This window comes from Colius striatus, chromosome W (genome assembly GCF_028858725.1).
Source record: "Colius striatus isolate bColStr4 chromosome W, bColStr4.1.hap1, whole genome shotgun sequence".
NCBI lineage: Eukaryota > Metazoa > Chordata > Aves > Coliiformes > Coliidae > Colius > Colius striatus.
Genome location: NC_084789.1, coordinates 22,724,143 through 22,743,468, shown reverse-complemented (window position 1 = coordinate 22,743,468; position 19,326 = coordinate 22,724,143). Strand labels below are relative to the sequence as shown.

The 19,326-nt window shown below is 35.3% G+C and overlaps 1 protein-coding gene across 6 annotated transcripts in view; it reads left to right on the top strand.

The window, feature by feature from the left end:
* LOC133628460 (nipped-B-like protein) overlaps positions 1–18,841 on the top strand; it is a 165,575-nt gene extending 146,734 nt beyond the window's left edge. For 3 of the 6 annotated variants that reach the window (XM_062016629.1, XM_062016630.1, XM_062016633.1), the window contains 16 exons: positions 2,539–2,592; positions 3,682–3,790; positions 4,750–4,886; positions 6,633–6,773; positions 7,100–7,193; positions 7,304–7,458; positions 7,724–7,814; positions 9,987–10,160; positions 10,709–10,899; positions 11,686–11,793; positions 13,114–13,314; positions 13,813–13,959; positions 15,194–15,489; positions 15,714–15,888; positions 17,018–17,203; positions 17,774–18,841. In XM_062016629.1, the coding sequence (XP_061872613.1) occupies positions 2,539–2,592; positions 3,682–3,790; positions 4,750–4,886; positions 6,633–6,773; positions 7,100–7,193; positions 7,304–7,458; positions 7,724–7,814; positions 9,987–10,160; positions 10,709–10,899; positions 11,686–11,793; positions 13,114–13,314; positions 13,813–13,959; positions 15,194–15,489; positions 15,714–15,888; positions 17,018–17,203; positions 17,774–18,139 (2,625 nt within the window). In that variant the 3' untranslated portion in view covers positions 18,140–18,841. Of the gene's footprint in view, positions 1–2,538; positions 2,593–3,681; positions 3,791–4,749; positions 4,887–6,632; positions 6,774–7,099; positions 7,194–7,303; positions 7,459–7,723; positions 7,815–9,986; positions 10,161–10,708; positions 10,900–11,685; positions 11,794–13,113; positions 13,315–13,812; positions 13,960–15,193; positions 15,490–15,713; positions 15,889–17,017; positions 17,245–17,773 lie in introns of all 6 variants that reach the window. The other 3 variants (XM_062016634.1, XM_062016632.1, XM_062016631.1) reach the window with 2 other exon arrangements.
* Positions 18,842–19,326: the final 485 nt, after the last annotated feature.

Genomic DNA, 19,326 nt, shown 5'->3' with positions numbered 1-19,326 from the left:
GATACTGTAACGACTCAAGAAGAAAGAAGTCTATGGAAGGTGGAAAAGTTGCCTGATTGCTTGGGAAGAGTATAGGAATGTTGCCAGAGCACATAGGGATGAAACCAGGAAGGCTAAAGCCCTTTTGGAATTAAACCTGCAAGGGAAGTAAAGGAAAACAAGAAGAGCTTCTTCAAGTACATCAGTAGCAAAAGGAAGATTAGGGAGAATGTGAGCCTATCACTGAATGAGGTGGGTGCCCTGGTGACTGAGGATGCAGAGAAGGCAGAACTATTGAATGCCTTCTTTGCTTCAGTCTTGACAGCAAAGGCTGGCCCTTGGGTAGCCCAGTCCCTACGGGATAGTAAGATAGTATGGAGAATAAAAGACGCTCCCTGGATGGTTGAGGTTTACTAGGTTAGAGGGCCTGTTAGGCAAGCTGGACACACACATATACAAGGGTCCTGATGGAATGCACCCACAAGTGCTGAGGGACTTGTCTGATGGTTTTCCTACGCCACTCATCTAGCTTATTTTGGATATCAATTGTAAACATGTGAAGGAAAAGATGGTTTTCGGGGGAGTCAACATGGATTCACTAAGAGGAAATCCTGTTTGACCAACCTGATAGCCTTCTATGAAAGTATAACTGACTGGCTAGATGAAGGGAGAGCAGTGGATTTCATCTACCGTGACTTCAGCAAGGCTTTTGATGCCATCTCCCATAACATCGTCATAGGAAAGTTCAGGCAGTGTGGGTTGGATGAGTGGACAGTGAGTTGGATTGAGAACTGTCTGAATGACAGAGCCCAGAGGGTGGTGATACATAGCACAGAGTCGGCCTGTGGCCAGTGGGGTTCCACAGGGATCAGTTCTGGGGCCAGTCTTATTCAACATCTTCATCAATGATCTGGATGAGGAGACAGAGTGTACCCTCAGCAAGTTCGCTGATGACTCCAAAGTGGGAGGACTGGCTGATTCCCCAGAAGTCTGTGTTGCCCTTCAGCAGGGATCTTGACAGGCTTGAAAGTTGGACATAGAGGAATCTCATGAGGTTCACCAAGGGCAAGTGCAGAGTCCTGCACCTCGGGAGGAACAGCCCCAGTCACCAGTATAGGCTAGGGATTGACCTGCTGGAGAGCACCTCTGCAGAGAGAGACCTGGGACTTCTGGTTGACCTGGGTGTCCTGGTTGATAGTCAATCGAATATGAGCCAGCAATGTGCCCTTGTGGCCAAGAAGCCCAAAGGCATTCTGGGATGTCACAAGAAGAGTGTGGCTAGCAGGTCGAGGGAGGTTCTTCTCCCTCTCTACTCTGCCCTGGTGAGGCCTCATCTGGAGTACTGTGTCCACTTCTGGGCTCCCCAGCTCAAGAGGGATGGGGAACTGCTGGAGAGAGTCCAGTGCAGGGCCACCAAGATGATCAGGGGACTGGAGCATCTTTCTTATGAGAAAAGGCTGTGGGATCTGGGACTGTTTAGCCTGGAGGAGACTGAGGGAGGATCTCATTGATACTTGCAAGTATTTAAAAGATGTATGTCAAGAGGATGGGGTGGCTCTTTTTTCTGTAGTGTCCAGTGACAGGACAAGGAGTAATGGGATGCAACTGTTCCATTTATACATAAGAAAAAAACCTATTTTACTATGAGGGTGACGAAGCATTGGCACAGGCTGCCTAGGGAGGTTGTGGAGTCTCCTTCTCTGGAGCTTTTCACAACCTGCCTGGATGTGTTTCTGTGTGACCTGATCTAGGTGGTCCTGCTTTAGCAGGGAGATGGGACTAGATGATCTTTAGAGATCCATTCCAATCCCTACCATTGTTCGATTCTAAGATTCTAAGAAAGTTTAATAAGGTTTTTTAACAAATACAGGATCATGTTCTCACCCAGTGTAATCTAATATCTTGTTTTTAGGAGCCGCAAATTAAATAGCATGTCGAAAGGAAAAAAAAAATCTGTTTAAAAGAAAATGCTTATACATTTGTAGTAAAAATGTTTTGTGTAAAACCACTGTGCAGAGAATATATTTTTATATCAATTATAGCAGGATGTAAATATCAAACAAAAGTACTAGCTTCACTAGTGAAAAATTAGTTTAGATGCCATCTTGCTTTTCTATATCTTTACTAAATGACAATGTAGTGTGCATTTTTCCAAACTGAGATGTCAGTTTTTTTATTTCAACTTAATTCTCAGTTCTCCTGCCAATTCTATTTTGGAGCATCTGTGAGCTATTCTTGATATATGATATCAGTGAAGAGTTGATTTTTTTATATAAAAATATATATATGCAGAAATATTTACACACACATTCAGTTTTCATGTCAGACTTGTATTTCTGTTTTAATTTGTACAAAATGGGATAAAAATTCTGGTATTGTTTAAATGGTGAGAACTCTTTCAAATGCAGAATACAGTTTCTGATCTCTAAATATATTTTACTAAATGTATATGAAAATATATCTATGCATGTTTACTGATCTTTTAAGATGACATCTGTATTGAAGTATTTTTTCTTCAGATACCTCTTTTAACAATTTTATTCCCAAAACTACTTTTAGGTTGCAGCTTGTAGAGATACAGGGTATGATTGGTTTGAACAGCTTCTTCAAAATGTAAGTAATGGATTTTGAATGTATGGGACAATCACTGTTAGAATTTTAACTTGTTTTTTGGTGCTAAAACACAAGGAAGACTACAAGAGCAGTCCTTTACAGTAGACAAATTCAATTAATGCCCTTTAAACAACTAACCTTTTTACAAAATCTTCCTTGGTGTAATTTTCTTTGTCTCTAACATTAGTTTCTTTCTTTCCATATGATCTGTTTTAAAATTACTTCATTTTTTTATTTTGGGAAAGATTTTTGTTTGTTTTAATGAATGACATAACACAAAGTCCACAGCTAAGTTTCTTAATTCTGAAATGAGGCCTCTAGTGTAACTTTTAAATGGTAGATAAGTGTCCAATATATTTATTATGCACTTTATAGAAGCAGTGAATCTTCAGAGTATAGCTTACTTCTATATTATATTTTACTCTGAATGTCCTAAGAAATGAGGTTGTTTGTTTATATTTCTTAGTCTGCTATCTTTCTCCTCTACAACTTGTATGCACTTGATAATTTTCAAGCAAAATGACCATGAGGGAATTAGAGGTTTCCAAAGATTTTACTTTACCCTGGAGTGCCATGAAAATAGCCAGCAAGTAAAGCAAAGTGCCTCTTAATGGCTGCACTGAATAAAATGAGCTCAATTAAATTAACTTTTAAAAATGTTCATAAAACTATGTTAAACTTAGTTTGATATTTTTGTTTAGTGTCAAAAGCAATGTTCCTTTTGAATTTCCTTTTTTTCTAAGCATTTTAAAAAGCCTTTTAACGCCTATTAATTACTGTTTGCAAGTATGATTACATTATTGTTTTTTGTATTATTTCATTAAGCACAAAGTTATCTTTCATTCCAATTGAAAAATCAATAGAACTGTTCTCTCGTCTTTTTGTCACAGTTAATGTTACTTCTCTTGCATTTTGATTTGATTTTTTTAACTCATTTTTTTCTTCACCGTGTAGCTTTTATGGAGAAGTTAAATCTTTTTGTAGTGCAAAATCCTTCTGTATCTGTAGTAATTCCTATAAAACCATATGTATTCAATGTAAATGAATGCACCCTTAATGCTAAATCATTTTCTGTGTAATCTGCTATAGCTATTGAAGTCAGAAGAGGATGCCTCATATAAACCTGTGAAGAAAGCCTGTACTCAACTTGTTGACAATTTGGTTGAGCACATTCTTAAATATGAGGAATCCTTATCAGGTAATATTGTTTACAACTCAGTAGCTAGAATTTTATATGATATTGTAACAGGTGGTTCAAATTACTATCATGAAAAGTTACTGTTACAGAATTCTTATTATGAAACTGATAGTAATTAATTATTACATTTTAATTCATTGTGAACTTTTGATCACTGTATCACAGAATCACAGAATGGTAGGGGTTGGAAGGGACCTCTAAAGATCATCTAGTCCAAACTCCCTGCTAAAGCAGATCCACCTAGATCAGGTTCCACAGGAACACGTCCAGGCAGGTCTTGAAAACCTCCAGAGAAGGAGACTCCATACCCTCCCTGGGCAGCCTGTGCCAGTGCTCCATTACCCTCACAGTAAAATAGTTTTTTCTTATGTTTAAATAGAACTTTTCATGTTCCAGCTTCATCCCATTACCCCTTGTCCTGTCACTGGACACTACAGAAAAAAGAGATGCCCCAGCTTCCTGACATCCACCATTTATATATTTGTAAATATTAATGAGATCCCCCTGCTGTGTCTTCTTATCTAGACTAAATAGTCCCAGTTCCCACAACCTTTCCTCATAAGAAAGATAAAGCTTCCTTAGCTTTTCTCTAGTTAACCATAATAATAGAACTACTTTTAAAATAACTTGTTCAAACTTTTAGATCACTGAAACAAAACGTGTCATGCTAGATTTGTATTAATATGTTCTACAGTTGCAATAGGAATTATTGGCTGGGCCAGTGTTCCATGTATAGTAAGTAGTTTAAAAACTAGCGATGTCTTTAAAGCATCTTTGCTTCTTATTTCACATATTTTGTGATCACATACAAATGTTAACATGTTATGTTCTCATGTCTAATAAGAATAGTCTGTATTGATCCTTAAAGTTATTTTATTAAATATATGGCCAAAACATCATATAAATATATGGTTTTCATTGCTCAAACATTACTTTGTGTATTTTCTGATTTTTTTCAGATTCTGACAACAAAGGCGTGAATTCTGGTCGCTTGGTTGCTTGCATAACCACTTTGTTCTTATTCAGCAAAATCAGGCCCCAGCTAATGGTCAAACATGCCATGACCATGCAGCCATACCTGACCACTAAATGTAGTGTAAGTAGAGAAAATTAGAAAATCAGTCTTTTTTTTTTCCTCAGATAATTAAGCATGGAAATTAATGGCTGTCTTGTAAGCTTGATGAAATTGAAGGTAGTAAAAGAGAAATAAAAATTCTCTTTCTATTTCATGAGCCTTCTTCTGTAGATATTAGGTCCTTTTGATGATCTCTATAGCTTCTAAGATGCTGCCCTCTACCTCCACATTTTACAGCCAAATGAAACTGAAACCTGTACTGCCTCTTTCCCTTGAGGACTAAAACCCAGTTTTTCACCTGCTTTGAAATAATGTCTTAAAATTGTTTTGTTTTATAGTCACAGTCTTAAAAGTAGTTGAGATTTAATATATGAATCTTAAGACTAAAGGTATGGTTCTATAAGATAGAGTGATCTAACATATGGCAAATATGTCAGAAGGAAAATGTCTTCAGCACTTCTCCCTTCTCCAGCTTTGGTGGGTTTGTATTCCCCTGTAAGATAGTTTAGCTCACAAAAAGGGTAGAGCTATAATGCTGAACCCCTCACTCTGGTAAAATGGCCCCCCTCCTCTGAAACATTGTATCACTTTGATTAGCACAGTTGACTCGGTGAAAGTTGCGATGAACCCCTGATCTGACAGAAGGGAGCAGGGCGGGATCATGCAGCCATAGCTCAAGGAAGAGTGGCGGCAATCCATTATATTAAGTCAACTGTCCAGGGAAGAGTAGGCTTGAGAATACTTTTTAGATTAGAATATTAGAAATATTAGAATGTTAGGGATTGGAAGGGACCTTTAGAGATCATCTAGTCCAATCCCCCTGCAGAAGCAGGTCCACCTAGATCAGGTCACGTAGGAAGGTGTCCAGGCTTAACTTGTAGATATAGCCTATCATTTTATAGGTTCAGCCCTAGAGCATTATCTAGGCACATTTTTAAAAGACTTTTAGAGCTGCTTCTGATCAACTAGTATAGTAAAGTTTTATCAGATTATTTGCTTGCTGCAACATCTCTTTAGTGCAGTACATATGTTCTGTACTTATATGGGTTGAAATGAATTGTAGAATTACCACTGTCAGTTCAAATATGTTAAATTGATAATAGCATTTGGAAATTATCCTATTGTGATTAATGAGGTTGATTTGTCAAAAAAGTAAATTTCTAGCATTATGTATATTTAATATATAAATGTTTTCCAGAGACTCCTCACTTAAAATACATATACACTCATGATCATGCAAACCAGTAATCATTTTAATTGTACTTTCTATATTTGTGTGCATTATTATCTATTTTGTTTAAGCCACATTCAGCCATAGTACAACTTCACTTGTTGCCAATACCTGTTGCCATATGCTGTGTGTTCTCTAGTGTGCATGTGTCAGGAAGAGTTCCTAAATTTGTTGTAGGACTTGAAAAACATATCAGGATCAAAAGTTTTCAGGTCTATCACAGCCTTGATGAGAGATGAAGTTCTGCATCTACAGATTTTTTTTTCCAGAATTTCTCTAAAAAACAAGAACTTGCTTTCAAAATAATATGTAATTTAAAAGGAAATGTAAACTATATAAATTTTTTTAAAAATCTTTAACAAAACCTTACACAAGATACACAATTGTATTATATTAATATGTATTTGCATGTAGTTGTCTTCTATTAGTATGTATTATGTAATATTAATACATATGTTTATACTTAATACGTTAAGAATGCTTAACTTAGAGGTAACAGTCAGAAATGTTAAATGCTATAAATACTGTTGTTTCAGACCCAGAATGATTTCATGGTTATCTGCAATGTTGCAAAAATCTTAGAACTTGTAGTGCCACTAATGGAGCACCCAAGTGAGACCTTTCTTGCCACTATTGAGGAGGACCTCATGAAACTCATCATCAAATATGGCATGACGGTAAGCTTTTAATTGCTACTATTCAGTTGATTTTATTTCACATTGTGAAATTCATGTATTTAATTTAAAGCAAGTTTGTCTTCATTATTAAGTTAACTTTTCAGCCATGAAAAATCAATGTTCTTGGTTTACTGGTGTTTGTATGTGTTGTTGCTGTATTTTAACAGTTCTAAGTTGAGGCAGGTTTTCAGAGCAGTCTAGAAAATGGACATTACATCTGTTAGATCATTGGTTTTAGTTCTACATAGCTTTTCCCTACATAACTTCACAAAAATCTCAGTTTTAACTTTTAAATATATAACTAATTTGTTCTTTCTTGCTCCTAGGTTGTTCAGTATTGTGTGAGCTGTCTTGGGGCTGTTGTGAATAAGGTCACTCAGAACTACAAATTTGTGTGGGCCTGCTTTAATAGATACTATGGTAAGTAAAATCACAACATGTAGTTGTCACTCTTCAGTTTTGGCTAAAAGTCTTTTCTTAGGGATACACCATGATTAAATATTGTAATCACAACTTTTATCTAACTGTAGGTGCACTTTTGAAATTAAAAAGTCAACACCAAGAAGACTCCAATAGTATGTTACTTACTGCCAATAAACCAGCACTCCTTAGATCACTTTTCACAGTTGGAGCATTGTGTCGGCATTTTGATTTTGATCAGGAAGATTTTAAGGGCAATAGTAAGGTAAAATAACTTGTATTTACTCTCCAATTCTTATGTATAATGAATGTTTCACTTCAATTTGAAAGTGCAGTATTTCTAGTCTCTCAAAGCTATGTCTTTTTTCATAATACATACAATATAGCTTTTTGGTTTGTAAATACGTGGTTTTGCAAAGGCCGTGCAATAAGATTGTGTTTCTCATTTTTTATATCTAGGCTTTCTTATAAGAGATTAAAAACATCTATTTCATCTTCAAATAGCTATTTTTTTGTTTTAATTTGCTCAGGTTAACATTAAGGATAAAGTACTTGAACTACTGATGTATTTTACAAAGCATTCAGATGAAGAAGTACAGACAAAAGCTATTATTGGCCTTGGTAAGAAATATTAACAGTTTTTATTACTCTCATGTAGTAAAAATCCATGAATTTAATCAGAAAATCATTTATTTGTGTAGTGGCAGGGAGTTTGTTTAAAATCAAAGTTCACTGCATGTTTTATTTGAGAACTGTTGTTACAAATGTAGTCAAAGGAATACTTTGAAGTTGCATACTTCTGAGGCAGAGTGAATGCTTTTGACAGGGAATGCTTTTTTGATGTGTGACCAAGTCTTAAAAAGCATTAGGTTTCCAAAGTAATGGAGATGTTAATTTTTTTCCCCACATGCAAGTATGTTGTAGCTCCAAATCTTGTTTTTCAGTCCACAAGGTATGGTTAAAAAAAAATGCTGGAAAAACAGAATTTTAAGTGTAGGAGCAGATATTCCACAGGAGTCAAGGGAACTACAGCAGTTTATACCAACTGGGGGATGCTCTGTGGGATTTCACAAGGCATTGAGATGATGTCATAGTCTAAATATTACAGTTTGTTTTAGGATTTTGGCAGTATTTCAGTGTTAAATAGATTCTTCAGTGGAAGGCTATAGTATGGTATCTCAGTGACTTGCAGTAGTGCATGAATTGCCATTGAGTGGTTTGTATTACATTCATCCTCTGCTCAAGAAGTAAAACTGTACATGTGAGAGAATCTTGTTTGGGCAAATAAGCCTTGGTTTCCTGAAGAGTTCAGTTCATGTTTATGGCTCAGTATAAAGAAAGTTGCCTCCTATGCATGTGAGCTTGGCATTGTATGGTTTAACAGTAGATAAGAATTTGCCTCTTTATGCTGCTGTTTAAGTGACATTTTAGATATCCTGCTTCAGTTCAGGCTAGGGAGGACTCTGAGGAACTGAGACTGAATCTTGATTTGATATTCTGAAATCATTTCAGACAGATGAGTGAGATTAATGGCATTAGAGTTTCCTCTGTTGCAGGAGCAATACTATGGTGTTCTGGACTACCTGGAGGTTTTTCTAGGCATTGTATCAAGATGCATAACACTTACTGTAGTCCATTCTAATTTAATTGTCCTCTACAGAATATTGCATGTGGGATAGGGGCTGTCTTCCTAAATATAGACGATTGCTTTACTCATGGATGCTGAGTATGTGGCATTTGTCAAGAATGTTTCAAAATTAGACTGAACTGTGATCAGTTTGGGGGAAGAGGAGAAAATAGGTGGATATCAGTAGGCATTCTTCTTTTTTTTTTCCCTCTGCCTGTAAGCATGTCAGTCTTTATTTTAATTAACTCTCAGACAGTTGTTTTCAGTGATATATTAATCTCATCTAAGTACAGGTTCCATTTTGAGGGTCGCTGCTGGATGTACAGAAATGTGGTAGACAGTGCAAAGTTCTACCTTACAGACTGGTAATTGAGTCAAGTTGTCAAATCCATTCAACATTTGTGTACAACAATAAGGCGAAAATGACTAATAAGATAATTCAATATTTATATACAGTGAAGGCATCGCAGGAAGAGTGTATGCTTTCCTATCAGTAATTATTAGTATGTTCTTTCAATAAGGAGTCTCGACAGTTTTAGCCTTTGCTTTGGGAAGTGTCTGCTGTTGAGGGATTAAGCTTAACCATAAGCTTAATGGTTATGGTTATGCTTCTCTTCCAAATGTGTACTTGCAAGGCAGATTGAGGATACAAAATTTTGTTAGCAATTTTAGCTAAACCTGTAAGTATCTAAAAGGTAATGTCTTACTCAGGCATGTTCAGCGTTTACTCTTAATAGAGTGAAAAAGGTATGAAGAGAAGTGATGTGAGGGCAGCCCCAAAATGTGAAGTCAGTCCTTAAAAGATCATAGCAGATGCCTTTTTTCATCTCCTATGATAAATTCTTAAGCCAAGTAAGATTTCTTCCCTGCTTACAGGGGATGGAAAAAATAATAATTTCCCTGAGAGAATACTGGTGTCTTTAGACTCTAAAGTGATAAAGGAACAAAAGAATTATGGATTGTTACACATACATGCAAATGCTTTTCATTTTTGAAATTAACCTTAAGAAATAGGTTGGACATTCTCAGAGCTGGTCAAGTTTGCTGCTGCTACGCTGTTGGAAGGAGATAAATTTCATACCTCTTTCTTAAAGAAAGGCTTAAAAAGCAGAAATACAATTGTTAGATAATAATGTGGAATATTTCCTCTATTCTTCCTCCCTTAGGATTTGCATTTATACAACACCCAAGTTTAATGTTCGAACAGGAAGTGAAGACTCTATACAACAGCATTCTTTCAGATAAGAACTGTTCAGTAAACTTAAAAATCCAAGTGTTAAAAAACCTCCAGACCTACTTGCAGGAGGAAGATACACGTATGCAGCAGGCAGATAGAGACTGTAAGTGTTGGGTTCTTCTCTGCTAATGAGGCATACAAAACCTAACTTTCTTACATACAATTACTATATATGTAAACTGAGTCACTTATGATTGTTTTCTAATCAATAATATTGTACACAAAGTATTTCAGTACATTTTTTTTAAAAACATTATATGCATAGGTATATTAAGAAGTGTAGTTTATTTACTTTCAAGATGTATAAATCCTGAAAGCAATCCAGAATACATAATTGCTATAACGATGGTAGTAATAATTTTTATCAAAATCTTTTCTAAAGTTAATTTTCAGATATAAAATAAGAAATACAAAGTAAAATTTTTTTAAAATTAAAAACTTTATTGAGGAACAAGACTTAAAAATTCATGTCTATTTTTTTTAAGTATATTTCCCATCAGACTGTTCTATGTTTCATGAGATCATAAACCCATTCTAAGGCATATGAAATGTGTATGTATTATAAAGCTTAAAGATCAGTACACATCAAGTAATGGAAAAGTAAATGATTATACTGTGGTGTGTGTGCTATTGCTTTTGTCGTTTTTACAGGGAAAAAAGTAGCAAAGCAGGAAGACCTGAAAGAAATGGGTGATATTTCCTCAGGGATGAGTAGTTCCATCATGCAGCTATATCTCAAACAGGTCCTTGAGGCTTTCTTTCATACCCAGTCCAGTGTACGCCACTTTGCTCTAAACGTCATTGCATTGACATTGAATCAGGGTCTCATCCATCCTGTTCAGGTATGATAGGCTTTTATGATGGGATATTTTGCTATTCAGGTTTTAAGAGGATTTTACAATTGCTAGATACATTTCTAGTTTTTCTCTTCTAGCTATTTTACAGTAATTTCTTATTATAGCAAGGGGCCTTTACAGAAAGCCTATTTTGAAATCTATTTTATGTTGTTTAGCCAGTTAGATTCCAAATGCTGTATTTTATTGCCTTTGGATCAAGATATAAAAGCATAGCCAGTGTCTAAAGAGCACTTACAAATGTACATTGGAACATATTTATGTTACACATAAATTTCATGTGTATGCCAAGCTGTTTAGTTTTTTTCCTGAAAACTGTGTCAACTTTCCTCCACCTCAATCCCCATATCCTCCAAACACTATGGAATTCCAGAGTCGATGTCAGAACATCGGTCATCATCTCCATTATTCTTTGCCTACATAATATTTTTGTAATTATTTGTTTATACCATAGCCATTGTGCTTGTCAGTCATAAGTGGTGTGGAGTTTTTTAAATGGCATTTTTTGGTAATGTAAAATTGACTTTAGAGTTTGACATAAATTAAAATGCTACCTGAAACCTTACATAACCTCTGTTGTTTATAATGCTGGTCTCTTGTGCATTTTGTACTATTTGCTTGCAAAAAGTAGTTAGGTAGTAAGTTGCATAGAGCTTCCTATTCTAGTTTCTGCGGTAGACAGAATATAACAAGAACAGCAGTGTAATAGAAGAACAAAGAGCGAGAAAGAGGAGGTACAATGACTCTGAATAATTATTTCATTTGTTTTTCAAGTGTGTGCCATACTTAATTGCTATGGGCACAGATCCAGAGCCCTCTATGCGAAACAAAGCTGACCAGCAGTTGGTGGAAATAGACAAAAAATATGCTGGGTTCATTCATGTAAGTAATTTGGATTTGTTATTGTATAAAATACTGTTATGTTCTCTGGTGAATAGGCCTTAGCTGCAGAAAGACAATATAAAGTAACAAATAAAGAATAACTATAAGCAGTTGTAAAGAAGATCCTGACTCTTTGCCCTATTTGGAGATTTCTGTTCTTAGAAATAGAAAGGATGTAATAATTTTAAGCATCTCTTTCAGTCTAAAAATTTCTTTAACTTGTAATTCACAATAGTGCTTTCCTCACTGAATAGTACATACAATCATTTATTTGATAAGAGGTTAGGACATGTGTTTCATAATGTTCAGCAATGTTTTTCCTGTATCAGTAGACTAGGGAAAAGAACACCTTGTAAAGGTAGAGGTCCTTAGTATTAGAATGTTAAGGCATCAAGGCTTTATAAATTATAATTAAGCAGAAGGAGCACAGGAAGATCTTATAAACTGAGGGATCTTGCTGAAAGGAAAATCTGAGGGCTAAATGAGGACTTGTGGAGTTGTGGTATAGTGCCATTAGTTTTGCTAAAGTTCTGAAATTGAGCTGCAGCATCCTTTCCTTATTTCAGAAGTCCCCAGTCTAGGTGCAGTGTGTATACTACATTGTAGGACTTCACAAATTTGATTGTATTCCACTCCAATTGTAACACTGCACTCTTCATGGCATCCAAACAGATACCTAATCCAGTAGGTGAAGGCTAGCAGATAAAATTTGCTATGTAGGCATCTGTAATTTAAAATAATGTATAGATGAAGAGACAACGATGCTGAACAGAAGCAGAGGTGGTATGAGGAGAATTGGATACGCAACCTAGCTAAAGATTGTTTGTTCTGAAACTAGAACAGGAGCCTTGAAGTAAGTAAAATTGGGTGGAAATTGCAGAATATATGAAAACCCTCTCATTTTCTATTTGTCAATCCTATTGTACTAATCCGGATTGTTGGTTTCACCATAAGTGATGTCAAGCATATACATTTGGTTAAATACTCTTTTCAGGTATGAAAACATTTCATTGTTCTTGAAAATTGTTTAAATTGGAATACCTGGCCGCAGTGGGTAAACATGTTTCTAACATAGAATTTACGTGAAAGCAGTTTATAAGACATATTGATTTCTGCCAAAAATTCGGATGTAATCTGCCAACTCAAAAGGTAGTAAGTATATGTTTGAAAATTAAACTTCAGATGGGCATCTACTTAAAAGGAAATAAGCTAAAAAATGAGCTAGCAGTTTCTGTTGACAGGCATTTGATTAATTTCTATTTTCAGTTTTATTGCTTGAAAGCAATGGTTTAAATAAAAATAAAAACTTTTCCACTTCAGATGAAAGCAGTGGCTGGTATGAAGATGTCTTACCAAGTACAACAGGCAATCAATACCTGCCCAAAGGATCCTGTAAGAGGTTTTAGGCATGATGAATCATCCAGTGCATTGTGTTCACACCTATACTCCATGATCCGAGGGAACCGCCAACACAGAAGAGCATTTCTAATTTCTTTACTCAACCTATTTGATGATACTGCAGTAAGCATCACATTTCCTTCACTTAAAAAGAAAATATAGCATTACAAGCTTAAATTCTCCTTTTACAATGTATTTTGATGACATAATTGTTGAAAACTTTATTTCCCTAAGGTACTTTGTTTTGCTTTGTAATATAAGGTATTATAAGGCATATAAAATGACCTGATCTAGGTTGACCTGCTTATGCAGGGGAGTTGGACTAGAAGATCTCTAAAGGTCCCTTCCAACCCTACCATTCTATGAGTCTATAATAATAGAATGCATTTCTTACTTTTGCATCATTCTATACTATTCAGTATTCAGTTTGGATTGATCAGAAATAATGTATCTTCAGGTATGACTAAATTTTGCATATGTACATGTTGTTTAGAATGGGTTGTAAAGTATGTAAAATTTATGATCATATTTTTGCTCTAGACTCTTAGGAACACAGGTTAAGTATATAAATCTAAGGTATTTGTATGTATATTTATCTTTACTTTTTCTTTTAACTTACAGAAAACAGAGGTGAATATGCTCTTGTACATAGCAGACAATCTAGCTTGTTTTCCTTATCAAACACAGGAAGAGCCACTGTTTATAATGCATCATATAGATATTACATTATCAGTTTCTGGTAGCAACCTACTACAGTCATTTAAAGAGGTATGTACATTAATATTTTAGTATATTTATTATGGTAGCAACATAAGCTTGTCTATAATTTGGTCAGTTTTTCAGGGAATACAGTACCATTACTGTGATATAGACCAGTACTGTTACTTTGTAACCAGTAGTTAAAAGGCAAACAACCCTTTCTGTTCTGGCCTGCATCTGGTAGACACTAGTTAAAAGCTTTCATTATATTGCTGCTTATATTATTAAAAAAGAATGACAAATTTTGAGATCTTTATATTAAATCTATATAAATCCTTAATATTGCTGAATTCATTGGAATTAATATGAATTGCATGCATCTGGGAAGTACATGAATCCAGAATCATCATGAAATATTGATTTATTGTGGTCACTTGTATAATTTTAATAATAAAATCCAGTTTTCTATTTCTTTTGTTGTCAAGTAGCTGATGGCAGTTGTGTGTACGTTGCCCGAGAAACTTTAAATACATTGTTTATTGCAAGAAAAGAGTGTGCAATATTTCTTTTCTTAAGGTAGCATATAAGAACCCTAATAATGTTATAGTATCTGTTGTTATGGCAATACACAACCCTATAAGAAAAAGGCCTCTGTTTCCTAAAACCTTCAGTGTCTTTATTTTCTGGACAACTTTACCAGTAGAAGGTCCAAACTGTCAGGAAACAAACCAAATCTGTCTAGTAAGTACAAGTCAGAGTTGATACCTGGAAAGTACACTGTTTTGAATTGTCACTCTACCAAACTTGATTTTCAGTCTGCTAGAAAGAGACGGTACATTCTTTAGATGGGGGACTAGTGTGTAGCACCAACACATAGAGGATGAGATAGTACTTGGGACATCTTAAGTTCTGTGTTATGAAAAATCACGGTATGTGCAGTAATAGTGTAAGTGTGAAATTTTGTTGCTCTACAAGTAGTATAAGTGATTATTATTGATACTGTGTATTATGACTTGGGGTTTTCTCTGGTCAGCAGTGTAATTAGTGTCATAGAATTTTCAGAGACAAGGATTGAAACTAGCTTGGACTAGTCTGTACCAAAGTGTACATGGAAATATATGTAACATGCAAAAATTATATTCAGGTGAAATAATTTTTTTTAATATCAAGTTATTCATTAATAATATTGTTCAAGGAATTCTTTACAGTTCAAGCCAACAATGATTTGGAAATATTTTTTAGAAAAATACATGATGCTACTTACCCTAATTTTGGAATGTGTGTTAACTTCTCTGTCTCACAGTCTATGGTGAAAGACAAAAAAAAGGAAAGAAAACCTTCATCAGACGAGGAAACTGAGAGTGACAGTAACAGTGGGAGTGAGAGCGAAAGTGAGGGGGAAGCTTCTAAGCCACGGAGATTACGGAAACGAGTAGACTCTGATTCAGATTCTGATGAAGAAAATGATATAAATGCTGTGATGAAATGTTTGCCAGAAAATTCAACTCCTTTAATTGAATTTGCAAATGTCTCCCAAGGCATATTATTACTTTTGATGCTGAAACAGCATTTAAAGAACCTCTGTGGATTCTCTGATAGGTAAGGATATTTAGATAATAGTAAGAGAAAAATCATAAATGTAATAGGTTGACTGTAATGAAACTTTGGCTTAGAAAAAGCAATGATTTCATTTCTTACTAGGATGTCTATTGTATATGGAATTATTAAAATATAACTGCTTATATCAAAGATTTTAAAAGTTTTTCCTTGAAATTGTTTTGGACTTTCCTTAAAACCTCTTCCCTTTTGTTTTCTTTAAACAGTAAAATTCAAAAATATTCTCCATCTGAATCTGCAAAAGTTTATGACAAAGCAATAAACAGGAAGACAGGAGTTCATTTCCATCCAAAACAAACTCTGGATTTTCTGCAGAGCGATATGGCCAATTCCAAGATCACTGAAGAAGTGAAGAGGAATATAGTAAAACAATATTTAGATGTAAGTAAAGTTGCTTTGCAGAAAATCTAAAATCCCTTCAAACTAGGTAACATAGTATAAACTTGAAAACAGATGCTGAATTATTAGATGAAACCAGTACAGGCTGGGGGTTGAACTACTGAAGAGCAGCTCTGCAGAGAGAGACCTGGGAGTCCTGATTGCTAATAAACTAAACATGAGCCAGCAATGTGCCCTCATGGCCAAGAAGGCCAATGGCATCCTGGGATGCATCAAGAAGATCAGCAGGTCTAGGGAGGTTCTTCTCCCCCTCTCCTCTGCCCTGGTGAGGCCTCATCTGGAGTACATTATTATTAACATTTACAAATATCTAAAGGGTGGGTGTCAAGAGGTTGGGGCATCCCTTTTTTCTATTGTAGCTAGCAACAGGACAAGGGGTAATGAGATGAAGCTGGAACACAAAAAGTTCCACTTAAATATAAGAAAAAACTATTTCACTATGAGGGTGATGGAGCAGTGGAACAGGCTGCCCAGAGGGGTTGTGGAGTCTCCTTCCTTGGAGGTCTTCAAGACCCGTCTGGACATGTTCCTATGTGACCTGATCTAGGTGACCCTGCTTCTGCAGGGGAGTTGGACTAGATGATCTCTAAAGGTCCCTTACAACCCCTACCATTCTATGATTCTATGAACATTTCAAAACTATAAGTTCCTGGTAATCTTATGCAATATACTGATAACTCACCATTTCCTTTCAGGATGTTTAGCAGGATTATTTTTCAAAGTCTTCTAATAAATTTGAACACAATAAAAATTAATTTCAACTAAAGTATATTCATCTTTTCAGAGTGTTTTCTAATTTCTGGTATCCATCTTGTATACCTCTACCAAATAACTTGTTCACTTTAGCCTTGTTTCCATCATAGGAACAGAGACTAGACCTAGTATATTTACCTCCCCCCCCCCAATTCTTTAAAATATTAACTAGAGAACTTGTAATTTTGGAAACACAGAAAGAAAGATTTTATATATCTCCTAGAACAAAACACTGTTTTGTTTTACACTGTTTCTTTATCTTTTCATTTGGTTTTTTATTTCATTTAGTCTGATCTGAATGTGTTTTTTTAAAATTAGAATGTGGACTGATCTGTTTTGGTGGGGTTTTTTTTTAAAGTTCAAGCTCCTTATGGAACATTTGGATCCTGATGAAGAGGAAGAAGATGGAGAGGTATCAGCTAGCACAAATGCTCGGAACAAAGCAATTACCTCACTGCTTGGAGGAGGCAGCCCTAAAAACAATGCAGCTGAGACAGAGGACGATGAGAGTGATGGGGAGGATAGAGGAGGAGGCACTTCAGGGGTGAGGCGGAGGAGGAGTCAACGTATTTCACAGCGTATTACGTAAAATTATTTTTATGTGCTTATAAATGTCAGTTTATTATATTAAATGTACACCAAGTAATGTAACTCACATGAAAGAAAGCATTCTGTAGACAGAGATTCTCTACTTAACCATTTATACAACTTTTGTAGAAAGTTTAACAGAAAAGACAATAAAAAAAAACCAAACAACAACTAGGAAATAAGATTTACCCCATATAAGAATTTATTAATTTCCCTTTGGAATGTACTATGTGTTATCCTTTTTATTGTTGCCAAGTTTTTATGTAGCTTTATGATTCGTGTGTATATATAATTTTATATATCAATAAGAGATAAAGAGACACGGGTACAAATTAAGAGTATGTGGTTTTACAAGGATATGTTAACCCCTTGGCGCTGGCGGTCGCAGTGCGTCTCATTGCCGGCAATGGAATGTGTGCCGGGAAACCCCAGCTCCCGGCGTCAAGGGATTAAAAGCAATAAAAGCAATAATTTCACTAAAGTTCTTTTGTGTAACACTTGGTCTTTTTTCCCCCCAATATTTTAGTCATTGAGAAGGTCAAAACGAAATTCAGACTCTACAGAGTTGGCAGCACAGATGAATGAAAGTGTTGATGTCATGGATCTCATCGCTATTTGCTGTCCAAAGTACAAAGACCGACCACAAATTGCAAGAGTAGTACAGAAAACCAGCAATGGCTTCAGTGTTCAGTGGATGGCAGGCTCCTACAGTGGCTCCTGGACTGAGGCTAAGCGCCGTGATGGCCGCAAACTGGTGCCTTGGGTAGACACTATTAAAGAGTCAGACATTATTTACAAAAAAATTGCTCTAACGAGTGCTAATAAGCTGACTAATAAAGTTGTGCAGACTTTACGATCGCTGTATGCTGCCAAGGATGGAACTTCCAGCTAATGAATTTGTACATGCAGCCAAATTTACAGGAATTGAAATAACAGAAAAACTTGAAATATCAACTTTCTGGGGGAAAAAAAAAAAAAATCAGTTAAATGAAGAGTAAGAATGGAACCTGGGATGCGGGAAAAAAAGAAGGAACTGTTTGGTAAACATTTATGTGGGAGCTTCCTTCGCTGTTGTGCAGCAGAAATGTCTTAGTTCATTTTTACTCCCACTGTATTATAGTTTAACAAAAAATTGTTTATATCTTGAAAAAAAACTTTCTGTTTAAAAAAATAAACAAGTGAATGTTGGAAATTAGTCTGTTAATGTTCTTAATAAAGTGTTCTTGGAGTTTAACCTAGCAGCGGATGGCTTTCTTTAGCTTAGCTGAGTTTCCAGGGAAGCATTGTTTTTCCAGGCCGTAAAATGGCAGATTCTCCTGGATATAGAATTTATTCTGTTGGAAAAAAAAAAAAAAAGAAAAAAGAAAAAAAATAAAAAATAAAAAATAAAAAACATGCAGTATCTATGACCTATCTGAAGGAGTAGTTTTTGTAAATGTAGATTTTGATGTATTAGGTCACCCTGAAATAATACATGAAAAGGGATCCCCAGCAAATCTGGTGGAACAAATACTGCAATAAATTTTTTTACTTCTCTTTGTTACTTGTCCGTTTCCATTTGAATTTCTTATTGTAAAGATCTGTTTAAATCCATTTATATGATTTTGCAGTCTTTTATGTAAAATTTACTATATTAGTGGTTTTCAAAACAAGACATAAAATATTGTTTATACAGTTTGTATAGTCTGACTTCTGAATAATTGATATATTTTTATTTTTATCCCTTAAAGGGTGTAAACACAATTTAACTCCAGGGTTTTATTGTATCTTACAATATTTAGTATATGATTTAGCACTGTGCCAAACACATTTTCAAGAGTACATTTTTATATAAAAAGAAACTATAGTTTATTACTTGTATGCTTCAATTTCTTTCTAATGCTGTCTAAATGGTAATTATTGGTAGTTTAAATTTGGGGAAAGCTGAATAACTATGCTCCTTGGGCTAACTTGAGACCATGTATATATTTCTCTGGGTTAACATAGAGGTCTGTGTCAAGAGGAGATAGCTACCAGTGTTCGAAAAATGAATGGGTGAGTCTGGGTAATTACACCACACTCCTTCACAAATGACTTTTA